General features: G+C 47.8%; 1 protein-coding gene across 2 annotated transcripts in view; it reads right to left on the bottom strand.

Moving 5' to 3' along the window:
• The window catches only part of UCK2 (uridine-cytidine kinase 2), a 40,472-nt gene that overhangs the window by 19,942 nt on the left and 3,163 nt on the right, over positions 1 to 17,367 (bottom strand). The window contains exon 2 of one of the 2 annotated variants that reach the window (XM_073356386.1): positions 13,799 to 14,154. The exons of the other annotated variant lie outside the window; for it this stretch is intronic. Within the exon in view, the coding sequence (XP_073212487.1) occupies positions 13,799 to 13,897 (99 nt within the window). The 5' untranslated portion in view covers positions 13,898 to 14,154. The remainder of the gene's footprint in view (positions 1 to 13,798; positions 14,155 to 17,367) is intronic. 2 annotated transcript variants of the gene reach the window in all.

Here is a 17,367-nt window from a genome sequence, read left to right as displayed (position 1 = left end):
GGCATTAGTGGAGCTTCTCAGCATTAACATCCACACCTAAAAATGCCCCGTGGCCAGGCTGCAGTCTACAACTCCCCCCCAAATCTTAATTCAGATGTTCCACAGTTGGATTGTTGGCTCAGGAGGTGGAGTTGGAGCCAGGGGCATTATCAGAGACCAATGGGAGGAAAGTTTGTGGGGGTGGGTGGGGGGGGACCTTCAGTTGGAGAACAGATGAGAAGATTTGACAGCCCCATGTCCATTCCCCCTCCAAGCCCAGATGGACCCCTTCTGCTATGAGCAGTGCACTATGGGCCAGTGCTTGGAGGACTCTCTAGCCACAGGAGCTGTACAGAGTGAATGGATAAACAGCTTATAAGTGGTTCAGTTCTAGAGAGGTGGGTTGTTTGAACTGTTCTGTGGGCAGCTCAGCCCTCACCTCATCAGAGTCCAGGGGCTGGCAGAGCTACCCTTCTCACCAGACTCTGGCCTGCAGAGCTCTAATTCACTAGTCCAGCCACCCCCGCGGCAGAAGTTGCAAGAAGCCAAGATAGGAGTCACCACTTAAGTGTCTGAAGCTCAGCTTCCCTGTATATAGAGCGAGCTAATTTCTGGAGTTCCCCAGAGCTCAGCTAGAATAGCAGCATTTGGGAAACTTTGGGTTTTGTGTTTTTTATTATGAAAAGTGAAGAAATTCAGGCTCAGAAAAGAATCAAAACAGAGCATCCAGTAAGAGAAGAGCTAATTTAATTGGGGGTAGGTGTTGAGAGAGCACACAGGCAGCTGTACAACCCACTCCCACCTCACTTAATGATTCTGTTGGCCAATTGTGCTTTATAGGTGGCATCCCTTCCTGACCTCTGCAATAGGCAGCTGACACCCAGAAGCAGGGTATTTAAATCCTGTAGATCTTATCAATGGATATTCACTTAAATTATATATAATCTCACACGCACACACACAGACAGAGTAGGACAGAGTGTTTCCTGACTCCAACCATCATGAGTTGCTTGCCATCACCTCTCCCTTGTTTTCCCATTCCTTGCCTCCTTCCCCAGCACCATTTCAACATCGCACTCTGACTTATCAAGCTGTATCCCACTGCTTTCATAAACACTTGACACAGATCACCTTCTCCTCTTCCTGTTCTATCTCTCCTAGCTAGATTGCTGCCCATCAATATTGACATTCCAACTCTGAGAATCACTGTTGGGAGTCAGCAATGTGTTATGGGCAGAGCCATCAGCCAGCAACCCCTTAGGGTTCTTCTTGCAAATTTCCCATGGTCTTTTCATTTGTGAATTAGCCCTCTCTGTCTTACACAGGGGCAGAGCCTGAGCTGGTGTCAGTCAGTGTAGCACCATTGTAGTCAGAGACTATTTGCCCAACTGATGCGGGTGGGGAGAGATCAGATTCCCATAGCTGGAGACAGACACAGGAAGAAAGTTCCAGGCTCAGTTAATCTCCCCATTCCAGGAAGTGAGAGAGATAACTGATGTCATGGCAAAGGAACACTGAGGGGTAACTTCTGGCCTGTGTTCAAGCAATAATTGGCTCTTGCCTGGCCTGCTGACCCTACAGAACATGGTAAGGCACATAGGGAATGGAGTCTTTGAGGATTCATCTGTTCAGCTATGCTCTGGCACTGGAAGTGGAGGAGTTCTGGGGACATGCTGTCAGATGCTCTCCATCTCTTCCTTTAGGGGGATTATTCTCTCCCTTTGCAATCAGCTCACAAGGCACCCCTGCATTCAGCAGCACAAAGTTAAACACTAGTTGTGAAGTGTGGCCTGTGATTGATGGACAAAATAGCCACGCCTCCACCTTTATCATTGTTTAGAAGATTGAGGGTGGAATGCGGGGCCCACCCCACACCCATTTCTCTTCAGCTGACCTTTTAAGGGTGAAGATCAGAGCACTTGCAAGCTGCATTTGCCTTCCAGCAGCCTGCTTCTATCAGGCACCAGAAGTGATGACTGCACAGTGCGGGCCGGGGAGCCTACTCTATTTTTCTTAATGGATTTTAAGGGTTGTCAGAAACAATGGGGGAGGTATCCATGAGGATTTCCTGCTCTCTAGTCAGGAAAGATAGACACAGATGCTACCCTCCAGCTCCAACTATTGCAGCAAGGCCTCCAAAATGGCATGTGCCTCTCCCACATAACAGACCGATTCAGCTCCAAGACAGCCTGAGCCTCCAGCTGTGCAGAGCTCTGGTCCAACCCTGAACTTCAGGCTCTTGTGGATCAAAGCAAACCAAGACTTCCAGGCATGAACGATGCTTCAAAAGGAGGGAACTGGGACAGCTCAGAATGCAGTGGGGTGGAGCTGGAAGGAGAGGTGTATGTACAAGTAGAACTACAAAAAGAAAAAGGAGTACGTGTGGTACCTTAGAGACTAACAAATTTGAGTATAAGCGCCCCACCGTATTTTGGGCTGAATGCATCCGATGAAGTGAGCTGTAGCTCACGAAAGCTTATGCTCAAATAAATTTGTCAGTCTCTAAGGTGCCACAAGTCCTCCTTTTCTTTTTGCAAATACAGACTAACACGGCTGCTACTCTGAAACCTGTCATCAAGTAGAACTACCTGTGTGACAGCAGCAATGGGGAAAGAAACAGCCAAGCTTCACAGGGGTTTGGGTTTAGCTTTCAAAGAGTGACTCTTGGGAAAGGAGTTCCACATCTCTCTCCTTGTGGATAGTCACCAATCCGGGGTAGTTTAACAACTGGATCTTGTTTCACACACACACACACTCTTTCTCTCTCTCCACCCATTAATGCAGCCACTTTCTTCATTTAGCTTGGACAGTGAAATGAGACAGCTCAGGTTCACTTCCTCAGTTCTCCAGCACCATAAAGAGCTTGTTGCATTTCAGTCAATACAGCAGGGAAAGAGTTTAATCTCTCCCGCCCCACCCATTAAAACCCTCACCTGTTCCTGAAATACAATAGTGTTTCCTCTCCCCATACCCACTCTTTTTTTTTGGGGGGAGGGGGGAAGAGGGGGGAGAAGAAAGATTAGGAGTCTAAAATACTTGAAAAATAGGACCCCATCCTGCCAAAAAGCTGTTTATAGAGAAAAAGATCCAGTCCCTCTCTGCAAAGCTGCTTCTGACAGACACAAACCAATGGTGCCCTGGTGGGAAAACTTCAGCCACTGGCTTGAAAGCAAGATTCTGAGGAGGAGGAAAGACTAGAGACACAGAGGTCATAAGTTCCCCTGCACAACAGGAACAGAAACTCCTCTAGCATTCAGAGTAACAGCCGTGTTAGTCTGTATTCGCAAAAAGAAAAGGAGTACTTGTGGCACCTTAGAGACTAACCAATTTATTTGAGCATAAGCTTTCGTGAGCTACAGCTCACATTCCCTTCAAATGAAGGGCACAAATCCCCAGTACCACACACAAGAGAACGCCATTAGGAAGAAACATAAAAACTCCTTTAGTGGTCTGGAAGAGGGAAATGACCAGTGAGGTAGCAAAGCTTCGAGGTGACCAAGTTATATGTTAGTCAAGACCTGAGAAGACTATGAAGAAATTCAGAAGCATCTAACCAAGCTAGGTGAATGGGCAGCAGGATGGTAGAGGAAATTCAGCACTGACAGATGCAAGGTAATGCATAGTGGAAGAAGTAATCTGGAATCATACATACTGCTGGGCTCTAAATTAACTGTAATTGCTGCAGGATGGGACTTGGGTGTCATATTACACAACTCTATGTGAAGCAGCTGTTAATAAAAGAATGTAGTAGGTTCAATAACAAATGGTATAGAAAATAGGATAACGCTGTGACAGGTTGAATCACAGAAACCCCCCTGGTAACTGCCAACTGATGTGCTGAGACTACTTCTCACCCGTTTCCCCTGCCAGACTGGGGGGTTCAGTGCCCTGCCTGGTTTGAGCCAGACACACTAGCCTGCTACTGAGCCAGACCCAGGTCTGAACAATGTCCCCCAAAAGCTGCAGGCTTAACTGAAAACAGCTTAAGAAGTGTTCCTGTCTCCAACACTCAGATGCCCAAACCCCAAATAAATCTGTTTTACCCTGTTTAAAGTGTATACAGGGTAAACTCAAATTGTTCATCCTTTATAACACTGATAGAGAGATATGCACAGCTGTTTGCCCCCCCCCCCGCAGATATTAATACATACTCTGGGTTAATTGATAAGTAAAAAGTGATTACATACAAAAAGTAGGATTTAAGTGGTTCCAAGTAATAACAGAAAGAACAAAGTGAATTACCAAGCAAAAAACAAAACACGCAAGTCTAAATGTAATACAGTAAGAAAGCGATTACAGAAGAAATCTCACCCTCAGAGATGTTTCAATAAGCTTCTATCACAGACTGGACGCCTTCCTAGTCTGGGCACAATTCTTTTCCCTGGTACAGTCTTTGTTTTAGCTCAGGTGGTAGCTAGGGGATTTCTCATGACTGCAGCCCACTTTGTTCTGTCCCACCTCCTTATATATCTTTTGTATAAGGTGGGAATCCTTTGTCCCTGTCTGGGTTCTCACCCCTCCTTCTAAATGGAAAAGCACCAGGTTAAAGATGGATTCCAGTTTGGGTGACATGATCACACATCACTGTAAGACTTTAAGCCCTCATTCCTCCCAGCCTGATTTACAGGAAGGCCTGCAAGTAAACAGAGCCATTTACAGTCAATTGTTTTGGTTGATGGGAGCCACCAAGATTCCAAACCACCATTAATGGCCCACACTTTGCGTAACTACAATAGGACCTGAGAGTTATATTTTACATTTCTAGTTTCAGATACAAGAACGATACATTTATACAAATAGGATTACCACACTCAGTAGATTAGCTTTGTAATGATACCTTATAAGAGATCTTTTGCATGAAGCAATTCTAGTTGCATTTTATGAAAATATGCTAATGAGTGTGAATATAATCATATAGAGTGCAACATCACAAATGCCTTTAGAGAAGCAGCGTGGTCCAGTGAATAGGGCACTGAGCTAAGTCTCCAGAAAACTAGGATCGATTCTTGCCACTGACCTGTGCGTGACCCTGGACAAGTCACTTCCCTTCCCCGTGGCTCTAGCTGGTCTATTTAGATTGCAAGATCTTCAGGGGAGCACGAAAAGTACAGGACCTAGTATAAAGGGCCCACCCCCGGTCTAGCCTGGGGCCTCTAGATATTACTAAAAAGAAAAGGAGTACTTGTGGCACCTTAGAGACTAACCAATTTATTTGAGCATGAGCTTTCGTGAGCTACAGCTCACTTCATCGGATGCATACTGCAGAAGACATTATATACACAGAGACCATGAAACAATACCTCCTCCCCCCCCACTCTTCTGCTGGTAATGAGAGTGGGGTGGGAGGAGGTATTGTTTCATGGTCTCTGTGTATATAATGTCTTCTGCAGTTTCCACAGTATGCATCCGATGAAGGTGAGCTGTAGCTCACGAAAGCTCATGCTCAAATAAATTGGTTAGTCTCTAAGGTGCCACAAGTACTCCTTTTCTTTTTGCGAATACAGACTAACATGGCTGTTACTCTGAAATCTAGGTATTACTGTAATACATATAAGGTAACTCCCTTTATATAAACTAATGTGACACTGTCACCTAGAATACTGTGTTCTGTTTTAGTCACGCTCTCTCAAAAAGGATATGACCAAATAGAGGGGCACATGTCACACAGGTGTTTAAAAAAAAAAAAAAAAAAAAAAGCCAGCCACCCTCAATGAATAGGATGCTTTCCCAGGGAAGTACCTTCACTTCTTCCAGAATCTAAGCTTTCACTTAAATATCATCAAGTACCATATCAGTCTAGTTTTTCACGGTTACAAACAAAAGCTTTGTAACCATGAACTGAGAGAAGTCAGAGCAGTGATATCTTCCTAAGCCTGCAGGCACACAGCTCTAGTGCTTCTGCTGCTGCTCAGAGCTTCCACAAGCTGCAGTAGAGTGAAAACTGACTTAAGGCCTTTTCACTTTTACTACTCTTTTTCGGGTGCTGTGGTAGCAATCCAACTGACAAGAATCTGATCAATTTCATTTTGCTAGGTCTTGGAGAAAATTCTGAGTAACAGCAGGGTAAGTGCTAGAGCTAGTCACTGGGGAAGCCCTACCCCTCCTGCAGCAAAAAAAGGCAAAGTTTATATAGTGGAAACATCTTCTTCCTTCCAGCAGCCAGAAAGCTGAAGGAGGCGTTATGCCCAAACAGTGCTGATTGCACATCCTCTTGCAGTCTTTCGTATCTGTTTGCAGCACAGGTGCAAGGTTGGGCAATGTTAGGAGGAGAAGGGGGAAAAAATATAGCAGAGGAAAGGAAATAGGAAATTAATATTGAGGCAATTCAGAAAGAAATTTAACATGGGTTATAATAAAGAGGAGAAGGAGGAATTCAGGAATGGCAACTAGTAAGGACCAGTGGAATGCTCATTTCATGAGTTTTACCTGTATCCATCAAATATATTCAATTCATACTCATTCATGGTATTTAACCAGCTCTATAGCTGGTCTGATACTATTCAGAACATATTAACCTGTTATATATTTGACTAATTCTACTATTCTATATCCCATAGGCTAATCATCCCTACTAGCAAGTGAAATTTTGAAAACAGGTGTAACAGAAGTGTTTGGGTTTTTTGCACTGCATTTAATAGTAACATTGTCAAACAGTACACCTGCTTTGTTCCTTTATGGTGCAGAGAGATGGCATCTGGAAGGGGTGGGTGGTAAAGGTACTTTTCACCCAGGCCATAGGCTTAGTCCTAGGGCTACAAGATATCAGTAAGTTTTTCCAAGCCTGCCCATACTGGACAACTGTGGAATAAGATGCCCATTGAGAAGTTTCTTCCTACCCCATGCCAGGAAGAGGTTGGTTTATTTTCTCCAGTGTAACGGATGTTCTCATTAGCTATCTACGTGTCTTTTTATGGTTGCATGACACCTGCAAAGCCAGAGTTGGGAAATACAATATGTCATGTGGGACTACATCAAATGCCTTACTCAAATCAAGATCACATCTACTGTTCGCTCCCCCACCCCGCTGCACTAGGCCAGTAACCTTGTCAAAAAACAAAATGTGTGGACAGGAGTCCTTTACTTGAGGAGAGAGGAAGGAGAGCAGGAGTTTTCACTGGGCTCTTTGGTTCCAAGAGGAAGTGGAGTTGTTGCAGTATTTAACAGGTCTGTCAAACAGTACTAAGACAAACCTTGGGAAATCACTTGGTGGGGGCACGAGAGCATGGAAAAGAGAGTCTCCATTTAATCCTGCGCTTCTCTGGTGGAACTGCCAACAAGGGAGCCAGTTTCACCACTTCCTACAGACCACTAGACAGCCATCAGACGGTAATGTGCTGGGCCTAATCAAAGCACAGGTTGTATTCTGACAATGGGAAGGCTTTGTATCCCAGCCAGCTCTTACTAGTAATGCATTTCACTAGACAACAACAGACTCTTAATAAAGAAGCTGCATTGTGGCCTGATAGGCCATCACATTAGCTCCCTTGACAGCTCTAGTCATGGGCATCAGTCTGAGTCCTCCTCATCTGCCTATTACCACTTATGCCAGCAACAAGGCTTCTGCAACACGTGGGCATGGCCGACCTTACGGGTGGGCCTAGAGTGCGAGGCCGTGGAAGGGCGCTCAGAGCCAGGGGGAATAGGTGGGGAACCTGAGGGCCAGGGGGGCCAAAATACAAGTTTGTCCAGGGCACTATTTTCCCTAAGGCTGGCCCTGCATATGGGCTTCAGAGGCAGACAATCCAGGAGGCTTTTAAGTTACTTCAAGTTTTTATTCTTTATTTGAATTCCCCCCCCCCCTTTCTTATTTTCCATAATCAGCTGGATCCATTTACTAAATGCTAACAGAATCCCTCTTCCCCAACCCTCTAGGGAAGGCCTGGTCACTTTGTAAAGGAATGCCAGCTCACCAAGAGCAGCACATGCTAAAAGTCAGGTGTGGTGCGCTACAAACAAGCTATCTCTATACTCCCCTTTCCATGGCCTAACACAGCTGCTTAGTGTCCACAGAGTTATTTCCTGCAGTCTGCCATAGGCACCGACTCCACTGGCAGCCAAGCTCTCCTCAGCCCTCAGCCCCCCTGAATGGGCCACGTCCCCGGCCCTCCGCTTCCCTCCCATTGCTTCCCGCTGCCAAACAGCTGTTTGGCGGCACTTAGGACTTTCCAGGAGGAGCAGGGACACGGCACACTTAGGGGACGAGGTGGAGAAGAGGCGGGGCCGGGTTGGGGATTTGGGGAAGGGGTTGGAATGGGAGAAGAGAAGGGGGGGGGAAGAGGCAGGGCCTCATGGACTAGATGGGCAGTCTGAGGTATGAAGTTCAGCATGTATGATTCTTTGCTGTGAGAAGTTGGGAAGAATGTTAAAAGTGGCAATGTATTTTGTATGAATAATTACTTTAAAAAGTTCCTGCCATTACAGCTATGTTGATAGACTGTTAGCATAGATCATCATCAGTGTTACTGACCACATAAGGAATAGTTACAGGTTTTTAATACAAAGAGGGGTTTTAATAAAATATACAGTTTTTAAAAAGTTAATACATTGATTTTTATAGCATACTATATTACTCTTCATTTTTGGCTATACTTTTGTATTGTTGTATGAAAAGGTTTCAGTGATGCGGCCCTTGGGCCAATGTACTAGTCCTCATGTGGCCCTCGTGGCAAGTTGAGTTTGAGATCCCTGGTCTAGAGCACTGTTTCTCAAATGCGGCCACTAGGGGGTTTCCCTGCAGCCATGACAGCTTCCTGGGTGGTGATGGGGGGTGGGGCAGCAAAGCATCAGTCCCTCCCGGTCTTGCTCCTGGATGTGCCACTTTGCACGTTTCCAGAGACAGGTGGGCAGGGGTGAAAGTAACTTAACGGATTTACTGGTACACAGGGCAGACGGGTCCTGAGCAAGGTTGGGGGGGGGGGGGGGGAGGAGGGAACGCACGGCTCTGCGCCCCTGGAAGGGGCAGTGCCTTGGGCAGAAGGGACAGGGCTGGTACCAGACTCCCCCAGCCAGCCCTTCAGCACTGCCCAGGGCTCCAACCACTGGAACGGTAGTGGTAGTTGGGAGCCCCAGGCCCTTTTAAATCACTGGGCAGGGCAGCTACCCCTTTTGCCCCCCATTGCCCCCATCAGCAGCCCTCCTGATATGGTAACCTGTGTACTGGCAGCCACTTTCTTACTGGACCGGTTTACTTTCACCTCTGCAGGTGGGACACAATGCTGAAGGAGCAAGGGGAGTTCTCTACCTGGTGGGGGGGGGCGGGGAGAGGGGCTGGCACACAAGGGGGAGAGGGCTTAATGGGGCTCAAACTTCAGCCCTGGGGTGGCTGGGTGGCAGGGACTTAGGGAGCCTGGCTGAAGACCAGGGCTCCAGCCCTGGGGCTTCAGACTCCAAGCCCTAGCTGCGCGGCAGCAGGTGCCAATTCCTGGCTCTGGCTGTGTGGTGCCAACCCCTAATCCCACTTGCGGGCAAAGACCCCATCTGTACACTCCGACCCCCAGCCCTAGTCACTGACTCCGGGTGACCTTGAGCTCCAGCGGCTGCCAGCCCTGGGTGCAGATCCCCGGCACTGGACTAAGGCTCTGGCGGGTGCTGACCCCTAGCCCTATGACAGCAGGCACAGGCCCCAAGCACCAGCCCCAAACACGGTGGCAGCCAATCCCCGGCTGCGCGCCCCGACCCCCAGCCCAGGCTGCTGACCTCCTGGGATGTCAACCCTGGGTTCTGGCAGGTGCTGGCCCTGGGCACCCATCCACAGCCACCAGCCCTGAGTGCAGATCCCCAGCCACACAGCAGCGGGCACTAACCCCAGGCTTTGGCAGGTGCTGGCCCTGGACGCTGACCTCCAGTCCTGGTCGTGCAGCAGCAGGCTCCAGTGGGTGTGTCCTGGGCCAGCAGACTCCTAGCCCTGTCTGTGCAGCAGCAGCTGGCACAGACCCCAAGCACTGACCCTGGGTGCTGACCCTTGGCCCGGGTTGCACAGCAGCAGGTGCTGCCTCTGGGTGCCAACATCCAGCTGCATGGCATTGGATGACAGTCCCTGGCCCTGAGCGCCAATCCCTGGCCCTAGCCATGCAACTGCAGGCACCAAGCCTGGGCTCCAGGAGATACTGACCGAGGGTGCTGATCCTCTGACCACGCGGTGGCAGGGCCCCCTGATCCATCACCCCTGGCTTCTGCTGCTTCACCCCGACATCCATCCTCCCTAGCCTCTGCCGCCTCACCCCCTACCCCTCCATCCAGGTCTTAGCTTGCCAGGACTTGCTGTAAAAAGTGATATTAAACATACAAATATCACTTTTCACAGCATTATTTTTATTATTGAGTCCAAAAAAGAACCCTACATAAATAAATTACAATGATCTTGATGTGTATACATGAATATTTAACTTTAGGAAAAACAAATGAGTATTTTAGGAAAAAAAGTGTCAGGGTGGCCACCAGCAAGAGTTGGTGGTGGCACTCTGAGGCCACCAAAAAATTTGTTGTGAGAACGGCTGGTCTAGAGAAATTTTTACCCATCTCTGACTCAACAGCAGCAGCACAGCGAGGGGCTTTTTTTGCGTGCGCGCCTTTGCAAGGAAAACATCCTCTGTTATCTTTACTCTGGTGTGTTGCAAACTGAGTGTGTTACAACAGTCTGCAGTTGGCACGGAGAGTTAGATGGATTTGCAGCTTTGGAATAGGAAAATACATCTGTCTTTTTTTCCACCATCTAGATCCTCTCTGCTTCTAACCGGGGCCAGCACATGTGGACCTTAAGAACTGATAGTCAGCCATACTGCTAGCCACAGAACATTCAGGAAAGTTTACCCCTTGCCTGGGCTCAGTGTGGTGCATATCACCATAGATGTACAGCGTTCTTTGTTCTTCCAATGACCCGTTTGCCCTCTATTACAGCAATCAAGAATATCACCAAAATTGGAGGTCTTGCCAGGAACCAGCTGGGAAGATCCCTGTTGTGTCAGCTGCATACACATTTCGCCTTACCTCTGCCACCAAGTATGTTCTCACTTTGCTGCATCATGAGCCACATTAACTATAATACACCAGTTTGAGATACTAGAGGCATAAGCACCAATAATCTCTTCCTGCTGCTTCTGCTTCAGCATAAGTTAAGAAGGGACTATAAGAAAGCTGGCTATGAGAAGTTTGTACTGATCTGTTGAGTTCCTTTTAAAGGGCAGCACTGCACAGTATGTGTGTTTTGGCAGCAAGTAATCATTGCAGAGGGGAAATCAAAGCTGAGAAAGGAAAGACCATTTAGTACACCACCTTGCTGATAAAGAACCTCTTCCCTGTTTTACAGGAGAGCCTACTACTGCTGCTGAGCATGTTTCACTTTGAAGCGGAGAACAACTGTGCCCTATTGGACTGTAATCCCTGGCCTTACCTTGTGGATTCAATAGACTGCTCCAAGACATAGCACTTCAGCAGCGACAGACACAATGTTACTGAGACAGCTATACAGAGCTAGGCCCACGCACAAAAGGCCTCACATGAGCCCAGAATACCTGAGTCACCAGAAAAAAAACTTAGTGTAAGAACAATTCAGCATTGGTGCCCAGACAGATTTCCACACACACCCCCTCCACCTTCTATGGGATTTTTTTCCACTGGGGAACATGCACATGTGTTTTCAACAAGCAAGAGAACAGATAAAGGCCACCCCCTATCACTGCAGTGAAGGCCTAGTGTATTTTTTTTAAGTCATCTTTAGAAAAAACTGAGTGCACATAGCCCTGTGTTCCTCCAGTTACAGCCAGGCATTTAGTGCTCCCTATAACAAGGAAGATTTCAGCTGCATTCCCACCTATGAACATGAGCGTGTTCACCTGGAACATTTTTTAAATGGACACCATATGATGGAACAAATTCCATCCCCCTCTGAACAGAAAGACAAAATGTACGTAGAGCAACTAGTTTGCCTCTACTGGTAATTCAAACAACAAACTCACCATAAACCTCAGCCCAAGCTATCTCCCTATTGGCAGTTCCTAGAGTTTTCCCCAGCCCCAGTTCTGTGTCCAGAGGAACTCTTCTACACTCACTTACATCCAGCATGGAGTTACAGAGTCACATTTGCCATTATGAGTCAGCATCTCCCAGTAGGATTCCAACACCTGCTACCAATCTGGGTCAACAAAACACCCTCATGCCCATCAGACACACCATATCTGCCTGAAAAAAAATCTGTTACTATCATTCTAAGCAACACTTCAGATTACTAGAACAGAAAGGGATTAGAGAGGGGCAAATATTTGTCCTTTGCCTCCTCCGTCCATGTTATTGTCTGTATATAGGGGAAACAGTGAAACTGGCTATTTGTAGGAGTCTTTCGTACACATTAAATACCTTAAAGGAAAGTGCAATTGTAAAGCCATTAAAGTTACCAGAGAAAGTACACAGACAGAGCCACATACACAAAAACTAGTGTGCAATAACTACAGCTCCAGGCCTGTACTGCGCTAAACAGGGCCAGAGCATGAGTCAAATGGGGGTGGGGGTGGGAGGTCTGTTGACAGAATGAAACTGGTGTTGCTTTAAAGCTGTTACTTGCTTACTGATTACAGTGACAAGTTTAATATTAGTGTGGAGAAAAAAGTGAGGATCTAAGCTCCTTTCACTAAGAGACAGGTATAAAATTCTAGAACCAGCTTTTCTAGAGGTGCTTGTACACATGGATATAGACAACTGAAGGCCTGAGGAACTTCATTAATAACGAAAGAATCAGTTTGTAACAGCTGCTCTTATCTCACTTAATTAAAAGTGGACAAGTTATATTCAACAGCAACTATTTTTGAGTTCTACCCTCTGATAAGTTCTACCCTCTGTCTGTTTTGAGTTCTACCCTCTGTCTGTGCTTCTAGTTTATATTTTCTTTCTCCCCAGCCTAGGAGTGCAGGTGCATCTCCAGCAGGAGCAGTTAACACAATGGCATGATTGCCACTTCCAAGCTCTCTCGTAACAGCGCCTATTAGCCTGCTTCCAGGCAGGCTGAGGGAACTCCAGTGACTCCTCCACATAGCTGCGATCAGAGTCGGAGGAGGGGAAGCTGGGCAGCCCCAGGAGGGACTGGGGAACAAGACACTTATCTGACTCCCATTCAGCCTAGCCATCCATGCAGCACTGAGTCACCCCGGCACAGAGCAATGTCACCACCAAGGCAGAAAGGGGAGGAAGGAGGTTGCGGGAGTTAGAATAACCGTTTAGACAGATGTTTACAGGAGCACAAGAGAGTCACCAGGACCCATCTGTGACGACCCCGCACCCCGGCACAACTGCCACACAGACATCTGCTCCCCCTAGAGCCGGAGGTGAGTGGCAGGGGTGTCAATCAGGAGGGAGCCCGCCGAAGCCGTTGAGTGCCACCTGCTTGGGGATCAGGCCTTTGTGTCTGGCAGAGGGAGAACACAAGGCAGGAAGCAGCCGCTTTGCGGGGAGCGGAGGCACCCACGCCGCAGAGCCGAGCTCGCTCCCCAGGGCGGGCGAGCTGGCTGCGGCCAGACAACGTGCTACAAAGCCGCGCCACCAGTCAGCAGCCGCCCTGTCTCCCCGCAGCGCGCTGGGGCGATCCCGGTGCAGGAGGGGGACACGCGCGGCCTCTCACCCGCCCAACGCCTCGCTAGGAGCCGCACCCCATCGCGGCAACAACACGCCCCCCCCTTCCCGGCGCACACGTGTTCTTGCAGCCCAGAGGAGGCCGGGGGCTCTCCAGCAGGGTCTCGGCTGGCACGCACCCGGCCATGGAGCCGCTGCGCTCGGCTCCCCGTGCACTTACGCGGGGACCAGCCCCCCCCCGGCTCCGCGCTCCCCCACTCACCTTGCCGCTGGCTGTGCCGCCGCTGACCCCGATCAGGAAGGGCTCTTCGCCGCCGGGCTGCTCGTGCTCCTGCAGGCTCTGCTCGCTGTCCCCTGCCATGCTGCTGCCGCCGCTCAGTCTCTGGCTCACTAGTCGCCTTGGGGGGCTGGATTTATCTGATGAGTCAAGGAAAGGCCTTCCTCCCCGCCTGGTTCACATCCCCAGCGTGCGGCTCCCTGCCAGGTGCCTGCTACAGCTGCACATGCTCCCGCCGCCCGGGCTGATGCTTGGGTTTGCAAACTGGCTGGGGCTCAGGGCCGCACAGACCCAGCATCCAGCCGCCTTCCGCTCACTGCCTCCTCCAGCTGCTGCTGCTGCTGCGGAGGACAAAGCGGAACGTGTCCGGGTAACGCCTCCTACAACACCTGTGCTCAGTTAACCCTCTCTAGCACTGAGGCCCTCTACTCCAGATTGACCGCACTGTGAGTTCTGTTGTGTTATGGCTCTGAGGCGTCAAATCTTCCAAATATCCTACTTTGCTCGCTTCACCCTTTCATTTCCAGGGGAGGCTGCCCAGGGATGACACCCTGGGTTTGCACCGAATGCATTTGATGAATTCATTCTCTTTACCTACTGCCCTAAATCAGTTGAGAGCAGCACTTTAGGTATGAATTTCCCCAGGCCATTTCCAGAGATCAAAATCAGCTTCTACTGGAATGCTCATGATAGGAACTCAAATGTCACCAATCCTAGGTTCATCACCCTATCCCCCCACAGCCCTGATCCAAGCACTTATGTCCATAATGTATGTACTTAACTTTTAACACATGAATAAACTTAAGCATGATCAGGACCCAAATTCCAGCACTGACCACACAGGATATGAATTTTGAGAGAAGGAAGCATTGAGAGGAACTGGAGTCATCTGTTCATTGGTGCCATCTCTCCTGTCCCCCCATCCCTGCAGAGTGTTTCTTGTAATGTCAGAGGGTCCCACCTCAGCACCAGTTGTGCTCTACTGCTAGTGCCAAGAAAGGAAGTGCTATAGGCAGAGAAACAAATGAGAGATTCCTGGAAGGGTGATTTCCAATGGGATTCCCATGACCCCATACCAACTTTAAAGCTATGATTGGGGGCACAGTGCCAGGCACAAGGAACCATTAAAAGTTTGTAACAAACAATATAACAGTGCCAGAGCACTTCAGTGCTCCAGGCATTACTCAGGCCCAGATCCATTGCTTTCAGTGGAAATTAGGCACCTAAATACCTTTGAGGATCTGAGCCTTAGCTCCATTTCCCCCATTGTAGCCATCTCTGTAACTATGTGTAGTATCTTCAGGTCATTTAGCTCTCCTTGTGCCCACACAGACCTGCACCAATCTGTGTGTGGAGACAGAGAGCAAGATGTCTACCATGCCCATGACCTTTTGCACTGGCCATTACACATTTCAGATTCTGCCTTCTCTGAGGTCAGTTTAGTTTCTTTCCCAGATGCCCACCATTGAATTTCCTCACCTATTAGTATCCACAGTCCAATTTCTGTCTTAAAAGCAGGGATTTTTTGGCACACAAAAGAAATTGAGAAAACCATGAATAAAAAAAATAGGATCCTGTCTTGTTAGGATACTATGAAAAACTAGGCCAAGCCAGCACAAAGTTTATGTTACAAAATACAGAAATATTACCTATGGCATATCAGAATAAAGGTTGTATCCCAGCCTAAAGTTATCTTTCAGTGTCCCTCTCTGTCTTAAAAAAGCGTGTGTAAGCAAGGCCAGATCTTCACTACAAACTTACATTGGTATAACTACGTCACTCAGGAGTGTGAAAAATTCACACCCAAGTGATGCAATGATGCCTACCTAACCCCCGATGTAGACAACACTATGTGGACAGGAGGGCTTCTCCCATCGACATAGCTACCGCCTCTTGCGGAGATGGATCAACTACACTGATGGGAGAAGCCATCCTGTTGGTGTAGTAGCTGCAGCGTTTTAAGTGTAGACCTGCCCAGTATAACAAGAGCTCCTTCTTTCAATAGAAAATATACATACATTTTGTCTTTCCCCAAGAACTAAGATCCAAATCCTCAACGGTATTTAGATACCTAACTCCCATTGAAATCAACGGAAGTTAGGTGCCTAAATACCTTGGGGATCTAGGACTAAATTCTTTGTAATGGAGATGATAGGCAGCACACTACATCAACTTTCAAAAACAGTCCAGAATGATAAAATGGAAGTGAATCAAGTTCAGGTACCAGTTTGTGCTACATATAAAAAACAATAAAATTTCCTGTACACATGCTAAAAGCTTACCAAATCTCACCTGTCAGTCTTATGGGACCCTAGTCAGCCAAAGTCTTTCCCACCCTTCCACAAGGTTTGGGCCCCTATTGGACAGAAGGTCCTGTCCGTTTGCTGGATCAGAAAGAAGGCCCTGAGTCAGTTTAAGTGCAGCCTTTTCATACCAAAAGCCCCTTCTTTGTCTGTTGGTCTCTGGAAAACCCAGTTTGAACCATATGTGCAAGCCACCCGCCAGGGGTGCTACTGCTTTGGAGATGTTATAATCTGAGTGATTCATCTTAACAACCCCTACTGTTTGCGGTCCCTGAAGGAGCCATGGTAACCTATCTGCGGTAGGTGTATACAATCCCTGGCCCACGGTAATACATACGCTGTAATACAGTATTACATAACTGTAATACAATATGGTCCCCAAAGATACTGCATGCAGTTGCAATATCCATCACAGATGAAAGCAAATGTAATAGCAGTGTTCAAAAAATGAAAGGATCTCTTACATTTAATGTTTATTCCTATGAGAATAATGGAACAGATGTTAAGAGGGGAAAAACCTGAACATTGTCAATAAACAGCTGGAGTTTTCTTGAAGCACAGATATTGCAACTCAAAAGAGGTCAAGTGTGGCTTTGCACAAGCCCCACATATGGACCAGTGCATTGTGTTACCTGACAAGCACATCAGGAAGCAGATTGTGACTGAGGAAGTGAAAATGGCCGAGAATCGAGATCCTCTACGTATTTAACCACTTGATTCCAATTTATTTCAATGGGAGTTAGGCATCTAATTACCTTTGAGGATCTTGGCCAAATGTGCCTACTAGTCCCCTCAGCTCCAGGTGAGGGGGAGAATCATACTCTTTCCCAGCTTTATACCTATACATCCCCCAACACTAAGCGATGATGCTAAGGTTGCCTGTTCCCCATCTCTTCCTGCCCACATGTGCAGAGAGAAGGTATAGCAGCCCCTTGAGAATGGGAAGCTGGTGCAGGGAAGCAAGTGAGTGCTTTTTGCTCCCTTACTCCCTTTTGCAGGATGGGCCACAATCTGGCCTAAACTTCGATGCCTTTGTTTTGATAGTATTGTTACCCCTTTTGACATCAGCGGTTGGCCAAAGTTTGGGGCCCTGTGGGTTCTTTCCGCTAGGATGGGGTGAGATACTTCTTTGATGTAATCCTGTTTATTTACAAAGAATGTACAAAGTCAGGTTTCCCAGAACACGGCAGGAATCAAACAACAGCTTTGCTCACAGCTTCAAGATTCTTTTTGGCAGTACCCACCTTTAAA

Source organism: Lepidochelys kempii, chromosome 8 (assembly GCF_965140265.1).
Source record: "Lepidochelys kempii isolate rLepKem1 chromosome 8, rLepKem1.hap2, whole genome shotgun sequence".
NCBI classification, from domain to species: Eukaryota; Metazoa; Chordata; order Testudines; family Cheloniidae; genus Lepidochelys; species Lepidochelys kempii.
Note: the sequence above shows the minus strand (reverse complement) of the source record. Positions and strands in the feature narration are given on the sequence as shown.